At 35.2% G+C, this 21793-nt stretch overlaps 1 protein-coding gene across 2 annotated transcripts; it reads right to left on the bottom strand.

The window, feature by feature from the left end:
• Positions 1–2107: 2107 nt before the first annotated feature.
• onecut (homeobox protein onecut) lies at positions 2108–15888 on the bottom strand. Of its 2 annotated transcripts, XM_073089987.1 has the most exons (5): positions 15124–15865; positions 6254–6404; positions 4691–4714; positions 4197–4303; positions 3551–3684 (listed from the first exon to the last, which is right to left on the bottom strand). In XM_073089987.1, the coding sequence occupies exons 1-4, from the start codon at positions 15839–15841 to the stop codon at positions 4198–4200; spliced, it is 999 nt and encodes a 332-aa protein (XP_072946088.1). In that variant the 5' UTR covers positions 15842–15865; the 3' UTR covers positions 3551–3684; position 4197. The 2 variants fall into 2 exon arrangements, with proteins under 2 accessions (XP_072946089.1, XP_072946088.1); XM_073089988.1 differs by lacking the exon at positions 6254–6404 and having other exon boundaries at positions 2108–3684; positions 15124–15888.
• Positions 15889–21793: the final 5905 nt, after the last annotated feature.

The raw sequence follows: 21793 nt of genomic DNA, 5'->3' as shown, positions 1-21793 counted from the left end.
TACCATGAGTTTTCAAAACATCCCCCAATTTTACGTTACGTTTACTTAATTCATTATTCTGTTCCGTTTGCTTCAGTAGTCTGAGTAAACGTAACAATAAGTAAGTCCTCAAGTTACGATGAACTTTTTGTCTCCCTCACATGTTCGCAAAAAAGAGAGACAAAACATAAAGCGCCATTTTGTCAATTTATACATTTAATGTTACGTTATTGATACTATAGTTCTGATACAATCCTCTAGGGGCGCTGATTGGAAATTGTATAGGCAAATACGTAGGTAAACAAATACCAAAACAGTCATATTTGTCAAAACGTAAAAGCTCATGGTAAGGGTACAGAACACAGTAGCGCTTAACGCTGCTGTTATTGGGCAGATGTGGGTGTGACGGTGGTGCCGCTGGAGTCAAACCACAAAGTGTCTTAGCACTTTTTTTTAACTTTTTGGTATTTTTAAAAACAAGATAATACGGAACTGACACTGAGAGGATAAGAAGTGAGTTTTCAGAACATTAACCTACATTTGCACAATTTGGACTAGATTTATCAACTCCTTAATTTAAGCTGCTTAAATAATTTTAATATCTAATTTATTATAAGTTTAAGTAATATCACGTACGAATTTACTTTTCTGTTAATTTTCTACAGCATTTTGATTCAATGGAATGTAATGGAGATCTCCTGACTAGTTAAAAATATGGTCACAAAAGTCAATATAAGCAAAAATTAAAAAATAAATTATAAAATATTGCAACACCCTATAGATAATTAACATTTAACATTTACATCCTCCAAATATGTCACTGAAATTAATTATGTATATTGAAAACTGGCTTCAAATATCGCACCCTTGTAATTACAATAACGTAAGCGAATCATAAAGCTGATTTTAAGTATACAGAAAACACTTTGAAAAATGCCTGAGGTAAGCTACCCCTGAGGACTAAGCTGGAATATCTCCCTTATCACATCCTTTAAAGCAGAACGCAGCAATGCTAATGTTATTAAGCAAAAATAGATGTGACGGCGGTGCCATCACAGTGGAACACACCCTTCGAATCTTGACCACCTTTTATTCTCGTGTAAATATCATAAAATTGTTATATTTCTGTATTTTTATTTACGTGATTGTAATTCTAAGGATGTGATATGTTACATACAAAGATATTGTATATCTAGATGACGTTACGCTAAATAAATTAAACTTTAACATAATTATCTCAGTGTGAGTGCAAAAGGTAAGATAACACAAAAATGTCTTAAGCATTTCTGTTTTTACGTTGTTATAAAAATACCCCATGTAGACATAACAATATCTTTGAAACAATAAAAAATATATTTATATTACACAGTGTCAAAGTTATGTAAAAATAACAACATTTCCAATGAACATATTATTTAAATGTTATAATTTTAAATATCGTCATTCGAAAGTGGTCAATATGATTATTCATATTGATATTGCTTTTAATTGTAACCATTATTGACAGCCACTGGTTTCCAATCTAAGGGAGTTAATACATGAGCGACTGTTGATGCACCACTATCGACTACAGGTGGCGACACTGCGACAGTTACAAACTATCGCCGTCTGTCGCCAGCAACGTAGACGTAGTAACTATGTATTATTTCACTGTCGCTCCTGTGTTACCTCCCTTAGCGTTTACAAATGATATTGCCGGCGCAATATGATTATTTCCATTCATTTCTGATCATATTGCACAACAAAATTAAAAGCAACTCTCAACTTTATAAACCACTCCATAAGTGTATGAAAAGTGACTTAATGTATATAAACATTCATAAATATAGATACTAAAGGGTATTCAAAAAGTTATTATGATTTTAATTAGCAATATGATTTGGGAAATCCCTATTTTTTATTATTTTACAATATGATATTTTGTTAATATTGTATAAAAGTTTCAAATAGGTTATTTCAAACGTTTATTTCAAATAGTTTATTCAACCCATATGGATTATCATTAACCCATTATTGTTCTTTTCTTGGGCAAAGTGTGTTCAGTATACTTCGCATATCATTTAAAACAAGTGAGTGTTTTACAAATCTCAAACATGTACGCTGCCTCACAGTAATAGAAAATGCACTCTTATACAAAACTCGCAAACATATAGGTTTGTTCACACTGTAGATAATGAAACCAACTTGGATTTGAACGCCAGACCCTACCCTTTTGAATACCCTTCAGCACCCAAACACCAAGACATAATCACGTGGTATACAAATATGACTATAATTCACATCAATTTTTGTACATATTGACCTTGCAACTACATAGAAATTGTCCATAGCCCGATTTCATCGGACATTACTACTAATAACTGTCATAGTATCGATAAAGTTTATCGATAACCACAACTCTGTTATTGCATCATCTATTAGCTATAAAGCTATGAAATCACTCGAGGATCTCCAACAATCGGATTAAAACTGTGCAACATCTGACGGAGACAATCTAAATAAAACAAACCTTAGGGCTCGTTCATACTAGCTTTTGCTTGGCGCAGGCGTTCGATCGACGTAAGCGAAGCGTACACGCCACGACAAAACGACGTGTCGAGTATGGACAGCATTGCAGTGGCACGTGCGCTACGCATACGTCCATTGTACGCCTATGCTGGAAAATCGTTAATGTGAAGGAGCCCTTAGAGTGAGAACTCATGGAGCCTTTTTCTTCTTCCTCCACACTAGCCGAAAAATTTTTCTTTTTTTTTGAAAATTACATCTTTCTTTTAACAATATTTTCATATTCTACAGCTGCCTATTTTCAAAACAAATAACAGTTATGGAGTAGATATATGGAGAAAAACGCTCCATGACTTACAAGCCTTGTTCTACCTTTGGTAAGCTATATATACTATTTTGTACATTGAAATACATAACGTTAATCTACTTTTAAATAACTAATCCAGTACCGAAGCAACCTCCAGTGATTTCAAAACACACTAACAATGAAAAATACATACCGCTGAGCTAAAAGAACAACTAAATTATATATAACTATTCGATTACGTTGACTAGAGATGTATACTGAGAGATCAATCCTGGACCGTAACCGTACCTCACTTCACTATTGTTCCATTACTTAACTGTACACACACTTTAAGTTGTCAATGATTGGAATACGAATTCTGAAGCTTTGAAGACAATCAATAGATTTGAAGAAGAATCACTAAGGCTAAAAAGAAACAAGAAAACAGAAGAAGATAGAAAGACTAGTGAAGATAGAAAAATAAATAAAAATATCTTTAATAGTTAACGTAATGAAAGTTTCTTTACATTCTCAAGAAATAGAATAGCCTATGATAATTCTCCAAATAGACGAAAGTCTTCATTAGCATCAGGTATTTCATACTCAACATTTATATTGACAACTTTGAGCTCTTCTCAGAGTACCAAAAGAGTCTGTGAGACAGGGCGTCACAAGAGATGGTCGTCCTGATCATCGTGATCCTCCTCTGACTCAGCCGAATCTAGACTGGGTACGTGGTCCAGATCGTGACTGTCACAATGCGGGTCCATTTCCGTGGAAGGCGCATCGTCATCTTTCCACTTGTCCATTGATCTTCTTCGAGCGTTCATGAAGAAGTTACCAACTGTTGTCGGCTCCAAGCCTAACTGCCTCGCTATCGTCACCTGCATCTCTTTTGATGGCCTTTTTGTTTCCTGAAACATTAACATGGTTTTTATGAGATCTCTTTTCAGATTGTATTATTGAAATTATAACATACTTTACCGGTATTCATTAAAATTTAAACATTATTATTCTATAAGATTATAATAACAAACGAGCATGCAATCCAACTGATGGTAAATGATCGATGTCGCTCGTAGACATCTGTAACAACTCCATATACCATAAAGTTTCTACTCGAAGCCGATGACAAATTCTTTGCCACTCATGAGGACCAAGACATCCAAACCATCGCTATTCATATGCTGGCTTTACCTTACAAAAATCGGAGTACCTATTTATCTGCGATTTTCAAAACCGTCAATAAAACAAGTTGTGAATTATCCAAAGCTACTATAATAACTGATTTCGCCTTCAGACATTGCTTAGACATTATACCGATTTTGATAAATGATTTATTCATATTAGGTATAACCTCGACACATTATTCAAGAATGTCAGTGTGACGTCATAGTTCATCAAAATAAGAACTCATTTGTATTACCTTAAAAATAGCTTGAAGAGTACGCCGCTGGAGGTCTGTGAAAACCAAACGTGGCTTCTTCGGAGAATGATGGGTACCCGAGTCCATGTCCTCCTTGCGTTTGCAAGCTGGAATAGAATTGATAGTATGATCAGTTGGTGATAAAATTTCTATAGCTTACCTTCCGTCGGCATTGCTAATATTATTTAATCCTAACTTTAATAAAAGTCTAAGTAACTCAGAATCTGCTTTTCTTCAGAATTTATTTTTTCCAAATTTGTCATATTTCCATGATCTATTACTATTTTTTAGTTTAGTACATAGTAATTTAGCATTTGCTAATACCACTAAAAACCCTTATAATTAAGAAAAAACTTTTAATGGACTAGTGTAGATTTTACATTATGTTTCGTGTTTCATTTAATTTAATTGTGATTTATGTCTGCTAACTTAACGTAATTATAACATATTTTACGGCAACACTATAAAAGCATAAATATAAAAAAGATTCTTACTGCCTCTCTGAGGTATCTGGGCCGCTGAAACAAATAAAGGTAATTAGATAATTTTATGAAACCAAATCATATGTCACTGCTGAAATGGTCTATGACCATTGCCTTAAGCCCTTGCAATACCTAAGGACAACAACCATGCTACTAAACACAAACTACCTTCAAAGCCTTCTTTTGGTCTGGAAGAGATCATTTTAAAAATCAGTGATAGAACCTGTAGCATAAATACTTTAGATTAAAATACAAAAGAAGACTTATTGGCAGGCTTGAAACCTAGAAAATAAAATTTAGAACATATATCTAAAAACAAATCAAAACACGAACATCGAAATTTTTGTCATAATTTTTACATTTGAGCGCAAAATTTACAAACGGCAACGCTCGATCAAATTTACAATAAAACAGTTCACTAAAATCTAGTTTGACATGTTGGAGCAGTAAACAAGGCAAATCATTTGTTAATTGTATTAAACCAATAGAAAGATATGATAGATTTTGAAACAGAAATCACTCGTACTGATTCCAACTTGTCGATAACGCTAAACATAGACGTATTATTCAAAATCATATACCTGGCGACAATGTAAACAACAATAAAGGGTTCTGAAATCTCGCAGGCACCTATGAAATTATACCAAAAACTATGACAGCCCGGGCGCGGGGGAAAACAAAACGGGAGGGAGGGGCAGCGGTAGCAGTCTAACATTCATCTTGGCTTCTCGAAGCTAACAAAATACACTTACCTACTACTAAAAAAACAATATTTAAAGACTAATACGATAACAGTGATCCGTCTTTGTCTAGGCAGTATCATTGCCATAATATAGTACAATAGAATAGAACTGGAATAGATACTGCCTATCCAAAACCAAACATCTATGAAGAGCAAATTTCTATGTAATTTACACTTTTAGATAATGAAATCCATTCAGACGCCCTCTCAATCAAGGCTTGTCACAAAGCAACCTGTATAAAATTAAAACACTCAAAATATATCTATGGGTATATTGATAAAATAAATACACAATAATTATATATGTTATTACCTTTGCGACAAGCTATCAATTTTGTTACATTCAATAGAAACCAAGTCCACTGCTACGCAGCCAAGGAAAGGGGGAACATGGATGAGGATTCTGGATAAAAATATTAATCTTCATAATCAAATAAAACAAGAAAAACGAACTTATCTTTATGGCAATTTGTTCACGATTGTTCAAGGCAAAGTTGCCAATGCCAGGTCTGAATTTGTTGACATGATACTGTTAAAAACCATTATGACAAAAATAATTCTTTAAATGTTTTTTCGTTTAGAAAAGAGCACTTCCAAGGACTGCTATAAAGTCTGAATCTCTTCTGAGCTAAATGCAGCAAAGAAGCTCTTCTGAGCTGAGCTTCAGTATTCAAACCTACAAAAATTTCATCTACATCTCAGAGCTACAAATATTCGAATCCCAGTAAACAAAAATGTCAAATTCTTCTAAATATTCCTGAACATAAAAAGAAACCAAAATACAAAAGGATTGGATTGGAGATTGGTCAGGATCGAATCAAGGAAGGACTCACAAGCAAGACACGTCCCCGGCGGGTTCGTATGGTGGATCCCAGGGTGGTCCGGGGTACATAGCCGGGGGCGGAGCGCTGTACTCCCTGGGCTGGTAAACCTGCTGCATGTTGTTTACATTGTCGCTCTTTATCGTTTGCTGGTTGGGAGTATCTGGAAAATTAGTATCGAGTTCAGTTTGAATCGTGTTAAGCTCCCTAGGTTAGGTGTTGTGTTAGGTTAGGTGATGTTGGAACAAAATGGTGTTTGACTTCTTTATTTATTGGAGATCTTTTATTTATCTTGGTCCTATTAATAAAGTTCTTTATTCTACATATTTCATGATCAATAATATGAATCTAGAACATTCTGTGGAATAAATAGCTCAAATAATTGTAGATCTATCTCTAGATCTTCATCTGAATACGCCATCAGAAGTATAATATGATATATGAAGTGAAATGTCTCCTATTTCGCAAATATTTTCTGATTATGTCACATGGGTTCGTCTCTAACATCTCCCATATTAATGTAATAACTGTGAGTCGATTTCAATAAATAACTATCCTTTAATAAAGGCCCTGATCGTATTTTGAAAATGTATATTCAATATATGAAACATGAGAGTTAACAAAGGCAATTTAAAATTTATGAAGCAATAACGACATTGTGTATTTTTGTAGAAGCTATTCTGAAACGAATTGTATTAAATATACAAACGACATTCAAGGAAAGAGCTCGGTTTATACAGCTGGTTCCAAATTTAAGAGAAATCGATATCGAATTTAATCTAGGGTTAAATCCCAAGAACACAATGTTCGGGGAATCTATAAATTCTAGTATAGAGAACTCAATGAATAATTAGATCTCCTATAGCTTTTGAAAATAAACCATTTCTACTCTCTGTGCCTGTCTAGAGAACTCAATGATTAAATAGATCCATAGATTTTCAAAATCAATCATTATTTTACTCTCTGTGCCCGGCATGAATTTTAAAATGTGATTTACTGAATCGTTACTCCATGACATCATTAAAAAATAGTGACGTATACGTAACGTATGTATCCTATTCCAAATTTTGAATAAGAACGTAAGTAATATAGGTAATTATAAATTTCAAAATGGAATGTGAAAATTCATAATAAAATAGAAACCTATATAATTCGACTCTACGCCAATCTACGGGCAGAAAACACTGTCATAGCTGAATAAAAACTAACCGAACAGCTGTAAAGTCACAATTCCAATTTTGAATTCGAAAATCGACTTTCATTTCGATCCGGCGGAGCTACGGATCCTAAATACCTACATACACCGCGGTCTAGCGAGGTGCGGGAGGGGTCGATCGATACAGCGGGGAGGGTGACGTCACGAGGGGGACGCCATGTGCCGCTTTCCTAGCTCAGCGAGAAATGTTTTAATTTACACATTATGCTCTGCATTTTGTTTATTGGGGAATTTTAGTGGTAAACTAGTTTATTGGTAGTCATATCTGCAACGAATGTGGGAGTAATGAACATTGATTTAATATGAAAGTTGTTACTATCATAGATATATACGATACAATTCCTGCTATAGATGAATTTATACTTTCCGCAATACATATTAATTGTATTGGATATAATGTAAATGGTGTATTCTAGATTTTTGAAACCTTACGTGCTAAGTTATAAAATTTCTCCTTAGGACTATAATTAATCGATCCCTAAGTTAGTAAGGTAGTAGTACTCATAGGTACAAAAGATAAAGACAACAATAATGATAACGAACAATAATCTGAAAAATATTTCTTAGAGAAATTTATTAATAAATTTCAATTCCATGATTTCATTAAATAATTAAATGAATTTATATTCGTTAGAGAATAATGAAAATGTGCAAACGATTGTCAACATTTTTTTACTTTTACGTTCACTCAGATATTGCATAATAAATACCATTTTTGCTAAAATTTATTTCCAATTTTCTAAAAAGTCTCGCAGTTCACCATATATAATCCCACATTTAAAATGCTAACTTTTCAAACAAAGAGACATTCTAAAGATAGTAAGAACCGCCTACTCTATTAGTTAGATTCGTCTGCGACACAGATAAAAATACGAACAAATAAATGAAAGGTGGCAGAACTTGTAATTCTATTCTAAAAGTACCGCGACACCTATTTTAGCATTATGAAAGCAACGTAGCGCTGATGTTTTCATTGAAAGGGCATAATTTTTTATAGAAGAAAGGTAGCTCCTACCTAAGTTAGTAACTTAAGTAAGGTAGGTAAGGTAGTACCTAAGTAAGATAGGTAGGTATCAAGAGTAGTAACGCTTCTGTTACCACCTTCAAGAATTCGTAGAATGTCTATCTCGAATTAATCTTGAATTTAGTTAAACGGAGATAAAGGCCCTATTGTGGACAGCATACTCGTTTATTTCCATTAAAAACGTTATGCTCCTAATTAAAAGTGTACATTTGTCGCTCCAACCGCTACCAAAGAAAGGTCTCTTGAAAATTGGCGGATTGCCGAAGTACCTCGTCAGAGCTGTCAGTGACTTCCCCAGGATGACTATAAAACTAATGCTCACTTAGTTCTGAACCATTATTTTGATGGTCTACTCGAATATACTGTGGAAGGAAATTTTAATATTCATTTACCATAAAAAAAACTCCGGCTTAATTATAACTGATTTTACTATCAGCAAAATTTTTAGTAACATTTTTATCTATCACTCAAAATATTCAGTTCTCTTTCCTTTCAGTCTGTTCTTGTATTACAAATTGGTTTATTATTAAACAACAACAAAAATTTTACCATAAATATTAGTAAAACATAAAATTAAAAATGTTTTTTTACGAATCATTATCACTATAATCTTAATATTGTACAATAGTATTCTCTTAAAATGATACGGATGTAGCTTTAGTTTTCTGTTTGGTCAATTAAGTTGACATACATTATATTTATTTAAAACATTTCGGTTAACTAGCATGTATTAATGTTTCATCATAATACCCTTCACTATTATTAGCCCACTACGATTTTGAAAAATCAAAAGTGCATACATTGGTTTCAAATATGGATCTCCAAAACGCAAGCAAAATTATACTTATAGTACTGGCCGCTTGGTAACATTATTATCAAGTTTTAAAGGTTTTTTTTTTTTTTTTTTTATAATATAAGAGTAGCAGACGAGCATGCAGTCCACCTGATGGTAAGTGGCTACTGCCGCCCATGGACATCTGTAATCAACCCCAGATAGGATTAGATATTCCTACCTGAGGTCGGCCACAGATGCGCCGCTACCCCTGAGGACTAAGCTGGAACGCCTCGGAAAAGTCTGTCTCCCTTACCACACCCTTCAAACCGGAACACAGCAGCGCTTAACACTGCTGTTATTAGGTAGAAATAGGTGTGGCGGTGGTGCCGCCGGAGTCGAACCACAAAGGGTTCTACCACCTCTAAAAGTTTTAAAGGTAACAATAATTGTCACACTTGGTAGTGTGCTCCTTACCCTAGCCTTTCTTTTAAAGTGCGTCAAAGTGGCATCACCGTAATCGAAAAATAGTTTACTCCACGGACAATAACCTAATTATGTCAATGGTATGGGAAATCGAAAAGTCTTTAGTAAGCTCCACTTTATTATGTTCTAACAGCACAACATAGAAGCATTAGCAATAGAAGTATTGATGCCTATTTGTACCACCCCATCAATAAAATAACTTTAATAAAGGTTAACAGAATAGATTGGTGAGAGTAACGTGTTACAAAATAACTAGTGTTTCAAATTTGTAACGGTTTGAGTTCGATGATCGTGAGAACTAAATGTTTGTGTAATCTACGGGATACTCATATTATAGTGTGTTATTTAAAATATATTAGCAAAAGAAAGAAATATATAACTTATACTTCTTGTATCTAATTCTAATTTGAACGGCTCTGATACTGTTTTTAAGAAAACAATGCAATCGTATATAAAAAATAACTTAATTTAAATACAAAAAATATAATTTGAAGGTGTGTCTTCCAGATAACAATTTTCCGAGATATAACTGCAATTTTAAAAAAAAATCAATCTTACAAAAACACAAAGACATAAGAATGAATAGATAAGACAATTATAGGTAATAGAGAGAGTATAGAGCATAGAAATAGTAAAAAGATAAAGTAGAGAGAAGTACATGTCAGTCATTACTGAAAAAGTTGGCATGACAAAAATAAAATGATTTTAGAAGTTTACAATCAAACATTATATTTTGTCAATTTCTAAAATCATTTATATACACCGATACGCAATAATATTCAAAATAAATCGAATAGTTACTAATACAATACAAATACGACATCAAAGCTAATTTCCACACAGTTTCAATAAATTGAAATTCATACGTACAGGCCACTGAAAGACATGAAAATAATTTAGGTCCAATTTTACTTATAATTTCATAAAAGTTTGTAAAAAATATCATTAGATAAATCACTCAAGTTTCTTATGTTGTTAAATCACATAATGTTTTTTTTATAATACAGGAGTAGCAGACGAGCATGCAGTCCACCTGATGGTAAGTGGCTACTGCCGCCCATGGACATCTGTAATCAACCCCAGATAGGAGTAGATATTCCTACCTGAGGTCGGCCACAAATGCGCCGCTACCTCTGAGGACTAAGCTGGAACGCCTCGGAAAAGTCTATCTCCCTTACCACACCCTTCAAAACGAAACACAGCAGCGCCGAACACTGTTGTTATTAGATAGAAATAGGTGTGGTGGTGGTGCCGCCGGAGTCGAACCACAAAGGGTTCTACCACCTTTAGTATCAAAGGTTTTTATCAAATTTAATCAATTGTCATGCAAAAGTATGGTAGTACACTTTCTCTTATTTGTAACAAACGTATATCCTAATGACCCTATATTTTTAAGAAATAAACACTGTTCTGAGTAAAGCTTGATATCGTTATGGGAAAGTTCTATCAAAATTAAATTTGCTGTATACAACATGTTCCGTATAGAAGAAAAATAATTTAAAAGCAAAATTATCATGTATCCATTTCGTATTAAATATATTTGGTTGTAGGTGGCAAAAATGGTACCAAGAAGGCCATATTTTAGACCTAAAAAACGTACAGTTCTCTGTATTATTACAAAAATACTTAAATAGAAGAAACATTATCGTTCATAAAAACATTATTCTTTAAATAAAAACATCATAAATTGTTTCCTAGAAAAAGTCTATTACAGACACTTATACACCTTTCGACATATTAAAGAAATAGTAGAAAATTTAACATATTTGACTTATAATAATGTCGATGGACCTCCTGATAGAAAGTATTCACTATTACCTATGGACATTTGCCAGAAAATATTCAATCGTAAACTTTGAACAAAACTCTTTTACTCCTTTTTATTCCCAGTATATTCCAAATGAACATAACTAACATTTACTAAACAACAAGACCCATAAAAATAAACGTAAACCTCCCAATAAAAAATAAACGTAAGTTACACATAAAGTTTACAAACAAGAACCGTATAGTTCTTAGAAACCCGGTATCGTACCGCGTACGTAACGCACGATATCGAGCGGTACGCTAGTGACGTGCCGTATCGACCTGACGGTACGCCCCGCATCGATTCCTCGACAATCGATACGCGCAGCTGACGCTGTTTGTAAACGGTAAACATGGAGCGGCACTGTTTAGCTATTATTTTTTTGTTTTGATTTATTATTTAAATTTGGAATGTCAATCATTGGCTGCTTTATTGCTTTATGTTTGAATGATAAAAAGATTTGAATTGAGAATTTAAAATAAAAATACAATGTTTTAAAATTGTTTACATTTTATTAAATTTTATGATTATGAAACATTGCAGGACTTTAAGAGTTTTTCAATAATAAAATTGGATTAAAAAAGTTATATTCTGATATTGAAAATAATACAATTATTAAAATGTGTTGTAAATTTATTTAAATAAAGCATGTAAGAGTCATGTCTCTTTCTCTATTTCTCAATCTGTCTCGTAAACAAAATACTACAACTTAGCTTAGTTATAAACGACTTCGATTTGAATTTGTAACTGATTGTAAATATTTGTAATAAACGCGTTGACTTATTTTATACAATTTGACGGTAAAAAATTTGCTGCAAAATTATACATAGGACCAAACCAGTCTAATGCCTAGGAATAGTATTAAGTCTTTCTGCAACTGTTGAATAGTGAACATGAATACCGTGAACATCTAACCTACCATAAATAACACGGTCTTTCTGTCTACATTACACATACCTGCCTAAGAACTAAGATGAAACTGACACATCTATTTTAGTTTTATATCTTTTCTAGGCGCTATTAGGGTGCCTAAGATGAAAATGACACATATTTTATTTTTATATCTACGAGTATTTACGCGCCGTTGGGGTGTCGTGTCACTAGAGATATGTGAGGTAACTAAGCTTAAGATATGTGTCAAATCCACCAATACGATTACTATTATAATTTCATTCATTCAATTAAATTTCGTTCAGTCAAAATCCACAAATCCTATTGAAAGGTTTGACACACATTCAAAGGTTAGCTACCTTATGCATATGTAAGAGCCGAGCATGCAGTCCACCTGATGGTAAGTGGCTACTGCCGCACCTAGACATCGATAATCAACCCTAGATACGATTAAATTCCTACCTGAGGTCAGCCACAGATGCGCAGGTACCCCTGAGGACTAAGCTGGAACGCCTCGGAAAAGTATGTCTCTCTTACCACACCCTTCAAACCAGAACACAGCAGCGCTTAATACTGCTGTTATTAGGCAGAAATAGGTGTGGTTATTCTGGTCATGGTAGAAACCTTATCGGAAGTCTAGAGAATTGGTAGAAACCCTTGAATGATGATGTTGTCCCCTTGGTTTTATCACCTTTAACCTTTATAGGATATTCAAGGGGTGAGAAGGGTCTATGTTTGGCTCATTGAAATCTACCTGTTACAAAAACATCTTTAAGAAACCTTTTATGTACTTTGAAAACTTTCGGAACTTTATTTAGAAATCCCAGACGTCACGTTTTTACAACGTCAACAATTGACAATTAATTATTTTAAAAATAAAATATCTTCTTGTAATTTACTTGGGGCGGATAGCAGCAATAGCCTAGTGGTTGAGAAACTCGGCCTCTTGATCGAGGGGTCCGAGGTTCGAGGCACGCACCTCTGATTTTTCAAAGTTATGTGCGTATTAAAATAATTATCACTTGCTTAAACGGTGAAGGAAAATATCGTAGGAAACTTGCACACCTGAGAGATTTATATTTAAAAATCCTAAGGGTGTCAGAATCTACCAATACGCACTTGGCCAGCGCGGTGGACTATGGCATAATCCTTCTCATTCTGAGAGGAGACCCGTGCCCAGTAGTGAGTTAATAATGGGTTGATTAGGATTTGGGATTTGAGCCTCAGAACTAAATCCTTAGTGTGAAGACAAAAACAGTACTATTAGGCTCAATAAATAACCGTTGATAAAATTATAATTGTTTTTAAACCTGTAAAATGCACTTTTTGAGATATTACACATGCTTGTTTTCTTCATTGTTTACAAGTGAATCGAGCAGGAATTCAGAATTCATTTATTATTGTATGTCCCGTATGCATGATCATAAGCAATATTGGTTACATAGACTTATCGTGAAGATTTTAGTCTCAATGTCCGTAACAATTCGTGGCACTGCGATGAAATAATAAAAAAGACAGAATTATTTCAAAAAGAAAAGAAAAGAAAACATCTTTTGGATTAGATGTGGTATGGAACCAAAAGATATAAGAAAATTTAAAGGGGCTGTCTTTCAATGTTGTAGAACTTTCCGTGATTCAAAGGCTCTCACACCTATTTCTACCTTGTAACAGGGGTACCCAGTAACACAGGTTTCTCAACCCTTGCCACTTGTTTTTGTAGACACCATTTGAAAGCAATAAACTATTTTATTTATTTATTATAATGCTGTTGTGTTGTAGACGTAAGAAGCGTTATATCTTAGTCCTGAAGGTAACATAACACTTGTGGCAAGACTAAGATCCTACTTAGGGTAGACATGTTGGGGCCAGTGACCACTTACCATCAGGTAAACTGCTTCCATTGCTACTTATATTTCAGAAAAACACAAACATTTAAGTCGATATACCTAGAAGTCATTAATAAGTCCATTGAATACCTAAACAAAAGAAGTAACGCTGTTTTAAGAGAAGTGGTAGATTGATGAACAATATTATTTCCCGTCTAATTTATTATTAGGACAATAAACCCTAGAATAAAACAGTAAGACTACAGTTGGTAGGTGTAAACGTTTTGTCACGATGTTCCTTCACCATTTAAGCAAGTGATAATTAATTTCTAATACGCACATACTTTTGAAAAATCAGAGGTGCGTGTTGGGTTTTGAACCTCGGACCCCGACTGAGACGCTGAGCTTCAACCACTTCGCTATTACCGATAGACTTAGTATCTAACAAATAAACATAAGTAAAAAATAATCTGATTAATATTTTGTAACTTTATTCCACTCATATAGATATTCCGTATAAATAGTTATTTCACAAAATATTCAGTGACTTAAGTTTTTTGAGGTCATGACATTAAGATAACGAATGACATCACTGAATGAGATGGAAAGGTTTTGGCTAAAGCCTCCGACATAAGCTTATACATTACACTGATTGATATCAAATAACCCGACATAACTATATTTATTCGTAATTACTTAAGAGCTTGTATTAAACAGTTATAAGTTATACATACATTGTTGTTAAGAGTTATTTATAGTTGCAACGCAATTTATTTCATTTACACGAACGAAATGATTAATGATGAAATGTGTACACAAATATGCCATCTAAACAATAAAAGAAAAGCCATGCATCGTACCTGCTAACCTTAGCGCCGACATCCTTTGAAATTCAGGCTCTTGAAGCCATTTCCACATCCGCCTAAACGTTTCTCGCCCCGACTTTAGCTTGGACCACGGCTTTGGGTTCCGTAATAGATCGCTGAGCGTGCCCTGTGACCGACAGAGGACCCTCTGCGCAAATATCGCTTGAGGTATCGAGTACCGCTTCAGTTCCCCGCTTATCCTTTGAGCTAATTCTTTAGTATTAATCTCCTCTGTATCGTTCTGTATCTGAACGTGGGTTTGGACTAGTTCCTCTCGCGCTAACAGCGCCGCGTTGATATCCAGCCCTGGGCTAGGTATAGGAGGGGAAGGCGACCGCCTCTCGAAGGAGTTGGGAGACGCGCTCCGCCTACTGTACGCGGACTGTGGAGACAACGGCTCATTGTACGGAGCTGGGGACAGCGAGGCATATGACTGTTGTTGCTGGATGACCGTGAACGTGCCGCCGGCGTGGTACGCAAACTTGTCAGACACGGTACTGATGGGAGGTAGAGGTAGAAGCGGCGTGAGGGTGGCGTAGCTGGCCGGCTCGAGCCCGGGCGGGGTGAGGCGGCCGTTGACGGCGGCGAGCGGGTGGAACGCCGCATCGCCGTCGGGGAGCAGGTCGGCCGGGGACAATCTGGGGGGCGACGCGTTGCTCGGCGCGACGATCACGGTGAGTGGCGCGCGGTCTCGAACTCTTGGTTCATCCATGGCGCGCGGCCGGCGGCGGCGGGGTCGCGCGGGCGACTGAAGCACGCCTGCGCGACGCACCCTTCCGTCCCCTCGGTCCGCGTCCTGCAAACACCCCTATTTTCACGACCCCGGTACTAAACGCTCTATCTCGTCAACTGGCTACACAAAAACGACGCTTAAAACAATGGGTTACATTTGTAATTTGCTCGGAGTTGAAGTCTAGCCTGGCTGTGTGACGCGAACACTCTACAATGCACCCTTAACCTACCCTGCGGCGATACAACTGCTGTCCGATGCTCCTATTCTATATACAAAGTCGATTGCTGTCTCTCTTCTACAAGCCTGTACCAAATGACACAGCGAGCCTTCAATGGAAATGATGTACCAAGGAAATGTTGAGTGGCCAAAGATGTTTTGTTTCACGTAGTGAAGACAGTGCCCTCGTTCAAATACCACTGTCACTCGGCTACTTGCTGCCTACCTCTGAACGGAACTTCCAGCCAATCCAACAGAAATCTTATTTACATACCTAATTGCGAATATGTTCATGCTTACACATCAAATGAATATAGTAGTTCAAATAGACGTAAGAATTCATTGAATTCAAAATTCGAAGTCATAAAGGCTAAAAAAAGCTAAAGCAAGTACTTAATGAAAATAATAAGTATATATGACTAACAAAATAAAAATTTAATGCTACTTATATTAGTCATTGTACTTGAAGTTAAAGGGCATACAAATAGCAACAATAGTAAGCTCAAAAGCCAATCTAGGCATCAATGGCTAAGGGCATAATAAGTCCTAAAGTACAAATGTACCAGCGACCTGAAAAGGTACGCGTTGTAGACGGGTCGTGTGACCCCGCGCGACACCTGGCCCCGACAAAGGGCCCGCTAGGGATGTCCTACATATTGTCGATATAAAATATTGTCGATGATTGTATAGCAAATACCTTGGGAATAAAACTTATTTGCCGTATTTAAACAGTTGAAACAAATTTTCAGAATACCTTTTTCTTACAAAACGTTATAATTAAGTTCGCGGGTTTAAGTGTATGTACCAATAAATATAACTCCAAATAGATTAATGAAAATAAAGTTGAACTATTCCTCGTGACTATCCAAATAAATTATACTATTTAAATGATCGAATAAAGGTTTGCAATTTTTATTTGAAGAGTATGGTAAAACAAAGATACACATGAGGTGTATCAATTTAGTTTTCATAGGCAGCTATATAGAACGGGGAATCATTTATAAAAAAGTACATACATTTAAAAAACCCTCCTTCGAAGTCGGTAAATAGCAGATACTCCGTTTAAAAACATTTCGTTTACATGTATTTCATCGACATCGACATCACACCGGCAAGGCTCTAGCGGCCCGTGCCACCCCTACCGCATACGGAACGGCAACTCACTGTTACCTCAAATAGCACTGTCGCATGCCACGTGTCGAATTATTGTCACAAGTTAGCGGATACCAGTTATACCAGACAGATTCAGTTAATAGCTAACTAGTACTAAAGCTACGACTCTCCACTAGTTGTAAGTTTTTTTTTATCTAGATTAAAGAGCAAAGTAAGAGAATTGAGAGGTACCTAGTTAGTCTTCAAGGGCAAGAATTTATGTGCGATCGGCCTTAGGTAGGACTTCTATTTGGTTAATAAACATTGATTGGTTGTACGCATCGTATCTGTTAATACTTCCGATAAAAACTATTCAATAAAATGGAACTATTCGAATTGTTTTATGGAAATGCAACAAAATTTAATTATGAGGGATATACGATTAAAATAATAGATAAACAATACAAAAAATATATATTTACACATTAATACTTCCATTAAAATTTGTTACTATATGATTTAGACTAAAATTATCGCGGAATTGAGACATTTTATTATGTAACGGGTACTCACGATATGCGTTCGAAACGCATATCGTGAGTACCCGTTACATAATAAAATTTGTTACTATTCAATAAAATTGAACTATTTAAAATGTTTCATATTGAAATTTAATTTCGAAGTACTTTTATATCAGACAAAAAACAGGCAAATTATTAAAAAAAATACGCGTTTTTCAAAATCGACATCGGCATCACACCAGCAAGTCTCTAGCGGCTCGTGCCACCCCTACCGCATACGAAACGGCAACTCACTGTTACCTCAAATAGCACTGTCGCATGCCACGTGCCGAATTATTGTCACAAGTTAGCGGATACCAGTTACATCGCCAGACAGATTCAGTTAAATATTTCTTATATAATAATTATAGGAAATAATATATAAAGAAAATGTATTGAAAATAAATTAATCTGTCTACACTCGTAGCCGCTCACATACACATGTTTGTTGGGTTTTTTTTACACACACAGACGAGTAGATACATAAATACTCCGACCCAAATTAGATATGTTAATTTATTATTTAGAATTTTACCTCTCCGTGGATAAAACCCGGCACCTCCACCAGTCTGACCGTTGTGAAAACTGGTCCCAACGCAAATCATTTTTGTGAATGCTTTTTTGATTTCATTTTGATTGGTCATCGATTCAATTTATTATTTTTCACTAAAATAATGAACAAAACTACAAAATTTAATAAAAGAGAACTTAAGAGAGAAATAAAATGAAGCTATTAAATGAAATATATCGATTTAATAAAACAGAACTATTCGTTAAAAAAATGACCAATCAATTTTGTGATGGTTTAAATATAATTATGATAAGGAATGCAATAGTGCGTTTTATTCACATAATAATATTCACACTTGATTTGATAGCTTAATTCCTTTAGTATGAAATGAGTTCTAACAAGAATGCCTTCACACGGCAGAGTTTTTAAAATTGTTGACAACCAAATTTTTTATACTAAGTATTCTCCATTATCCTTTATGTAATTTCTAGTATCGATCGTCACTTTTAATAATTAAATGTATTTAAATCTTTTGCGATATCTTATCCATAGTACCACGTATTCGTTATTTTATTTTATAAGGTTTTACTTCTATGACATAGATTGTTTCCTTTCAGCAAACTTAATATCATGGGAGTAGAGAAAGCTCGTTTGGGGTTAAGTAAACATGCTAGTGAGTTTAGATTATTAAGCTTTTAATAAACGACATGTAGGTTTCTCACTATCTCATTCGTGGAAAAGGGATTTCCTTTTGAAATGTCAAGAATTGACACATAGTCTATCTTGCTGACCAAGTTCGGATTGCAAGACTTTATTTACGTTATTTTAAGTTTTTTAAGCTTATACACATATATTTTATTTATAGCAGCAAACAAGCGTGTAGTCTACTTGATTGCCACGAGGCCATTGCCGCAGATAATACTAGAGCCCTGATGTCAGCCACAGATATGTTGCTACCCGCAAGGACTAAGTTTGAATGTCTCGGAAAAATAATTGTGTCCTTTACCACACCCTTTAATACAGCAGTCCTCAGCATATTATTTTGCCTGACCGAGGATCAAACCCAAATCCAATCAGACCAGTAAGTCACTGTGCCACGTGGTTCTTCAACGTAACTATCATACTTTTTATTTACGTTACATCATCCCTTAACAAGCAAAAACTCGCTTTCTAAAGTTGCACCTTTAAGGGTAAAAAACAACCCTAAAACTTCGTATTTATATACTGGTTTTCCCCGCGACTTTGGTCATTTGATAATGTATTTATTTAACAAACTATTCATGTTTCAACAGGAGTGCCGTATTATAGTTGTTTTTAATGGTGTACTTTTTAGAAATATGTAGACATTTTTTTATATTGTTTTAGCGATGATGATGATTGTTAAAGCTTCATACTTCGAGGCAACATAGTGCCTTTTCAGAAAGTGATAAAACTTTTCGTGGTTCTACTCTTGAGGCATTATCGACCATACTCCATACTCCATCGACAAACCTATTTATGACTAACAGCAGTGTTTAGCGTTGCTGTGTTCTGGTTAGAAGGATGTGATAAGAAAGACATACAGGATGTTTCACCTAAGTCGTCAGAAATAGAAAGGCATCAGTAGCCAACCGTATTCATTTTCGGGATTGATTACTGTCCATGGACTTACCTCTTACCATCAGATGGACTGAATGCTCAGTTGCGACTTATCCTTCAACAAAATAAAGATAACGCATCTTAATAAAATAAGCGATTTTTTAAAGTATGTATATTATTATTAAGCAGTGATAAAGTGTGGTTAAGAAACTCGGCCTCTTGATCGAGAGGTCCGAGGTTCAAATCCCAGGCGAAGTTATGTGCGTATTAGAAATTAATTATCACTTGCCAATACGGTGAAGGAAAACATCGTGAGTAAACCTGCATACCTGAGAGATTTGTAAAAAAAAATCTCAAAAAGGTACGTGAAGTCTACCAATACGCACTTGGCCAGCGCGGTGGACTAAGGACTAATCCTTCTCATTCTGAGAGAAGACCCGTGCCCAGCAGTGGGACAATAATAGGTTGATGATGATATTATTATTAATATCTAGCAGGAATTCGTCAAAAACGCAAATTCGCGTGTTAGAACAAAACTTTCGTCACCCCTCGGTATATCACCCTATTTAATTAGCATAACACGAAGTGACAGCTGCGCACGCGCTCGGCGCCATATTGGCGTGACGTCACATCGATTTTTCGAAAATCGATCGTATCGACCGCACACCTGTGTTGCGTGTCACTGACTTCCGGGTGCGTCGACCTTTTAATAGTTAGGGTTCCGTGGCAAAAAACGGAACCCTTTTGAATTTTGCTTGTTAAACTATTTTCTGTTTCCATAACATAAAGAAGGGCTTAGGTCAACCGAAATACCTCTCTAGCAAGAGGCCATCTACCAAGGATTCGGTAATGCTGGGCCCGCAACCTTTCTTGCCTCTAGCGAAGGTAGACGTCCTAGAAAACCGGCAACGGTGACCAAAACCATCTCTCTGTTCGAACCTATAGTTCTTTGTCTCGGCTGTGGTTTAGTATCACCGCCAAAACCCGGTGAAGCTATAGAGGCCCCTAGGGTCAGCAGTAACAAGAATTCGAAAAATAAAACTGATTTTTGTCTCAGTGACTGTACGTCTGTTCGTATGTCCGTCAGTCTGCGTGTCCGTCTGTCTGAGTGTCCGTCTGTAAGTATTACTGTTTGTTCATGTCATCTATCAGAGCCATTTAAATAGATAATTATTGATAAGTTTAATGGCCTGAAAAGTAATTAAGTTTCTTATATAGGTATGACATATTTTGGATAACGCTGTATTGAGTTTAGTGATAATAGGAATAACTTTGTTTTGAGCTATTTATAATTGAAAATTATGTGACTTATTTAAAGAAACTGATAATTAAATATTTGACTAAAATTATTTAATATCCATTATCCATGGATAAGTAATTCAGTAATTTTAAGTGACAAAAATATTATTGTATAACAATCCTTTTTAACGCCCACTGCTGGGCACAAGCCCTTCACAACAATTGAGAAGAATGGAACAAAATATACTGTCCACTGTTAACTATGAAAATGGCCTAGTGTCGGCCCTTTTTAACCCTACCGAAGGTATCATGCAAGTTCATTCTGGTTTAAGGATATGAAACAGTTGTAGGGCTTCGTATTATTAAAAGGTGAAGGAAGTTTGCATCGAAGGGTTTTGGTTTTAAATTATAGTATGGTTAATAGGAACTATGGTCTGTGACCAGTGTTATAATAAATGGTTCACAAATAAAAAAATAAATATAGAAGAAATTCTATAACATGAAGGTGAGAATGAAATCAAATCAAAATCAAATCAATTTTTTTTATTCAAAATAGGTTCTTTACAGAGCACTTTTTGAATGTCAAACTACCACCACTTCACAAGGTGTTTCGTTATGGAGAAGAAGAAGAAGAATTATCAAATCTGTTTTAAATTTAGACCATCGAAACATTTACGATATTAATAAATTTGTGAAAAATTATAATACGAACAACTATGTTTTTATGTTAATAAA

Source organism: Epargyreus clarus, unplaced genomic scaffold, assembly GCF_041222505.1.
Source record: "Epargyreus clarus isolate Ecla_fem2 unplaced genomic scaffold, WU_Ecla_fem_2.2 ptg000031l, whole genome shotgun sequence".
In the NCBI taxonomy this organism is placed as follows: Eukaryota; Metazoa; Arthropoda; class Insecta; order Lepidoptera; family Hesperiidae; genus Epargyreus; species Epargyreus clarus.
This window is presented reverse-complemented; position numbering and strand designations above follow the sequence as displayed.

Coding starts and splice junctions, on each gene's coding strand:
- onecut (XM_073089988.1), bottom strand. CDS start 15,841: ATGGATGAACCAAGAGTTCGAGACCGCGCGCCACTCACCGTGATCGTC. Junction 4,715..15,123: donor GTCGGCGCTAAGGTTAGCAG/GTACGATGCATG, acceptor TATTTGTTTCAG/CGGCCCAGATACCTCAGAGA. Junction 4,304..4,690: donor CCAGATACCTCAGAGAGGCA/GTAAGAATCTTT, acceptor ATTCTATTCCAG/CTTGCAAACGCAAGGAGGAC.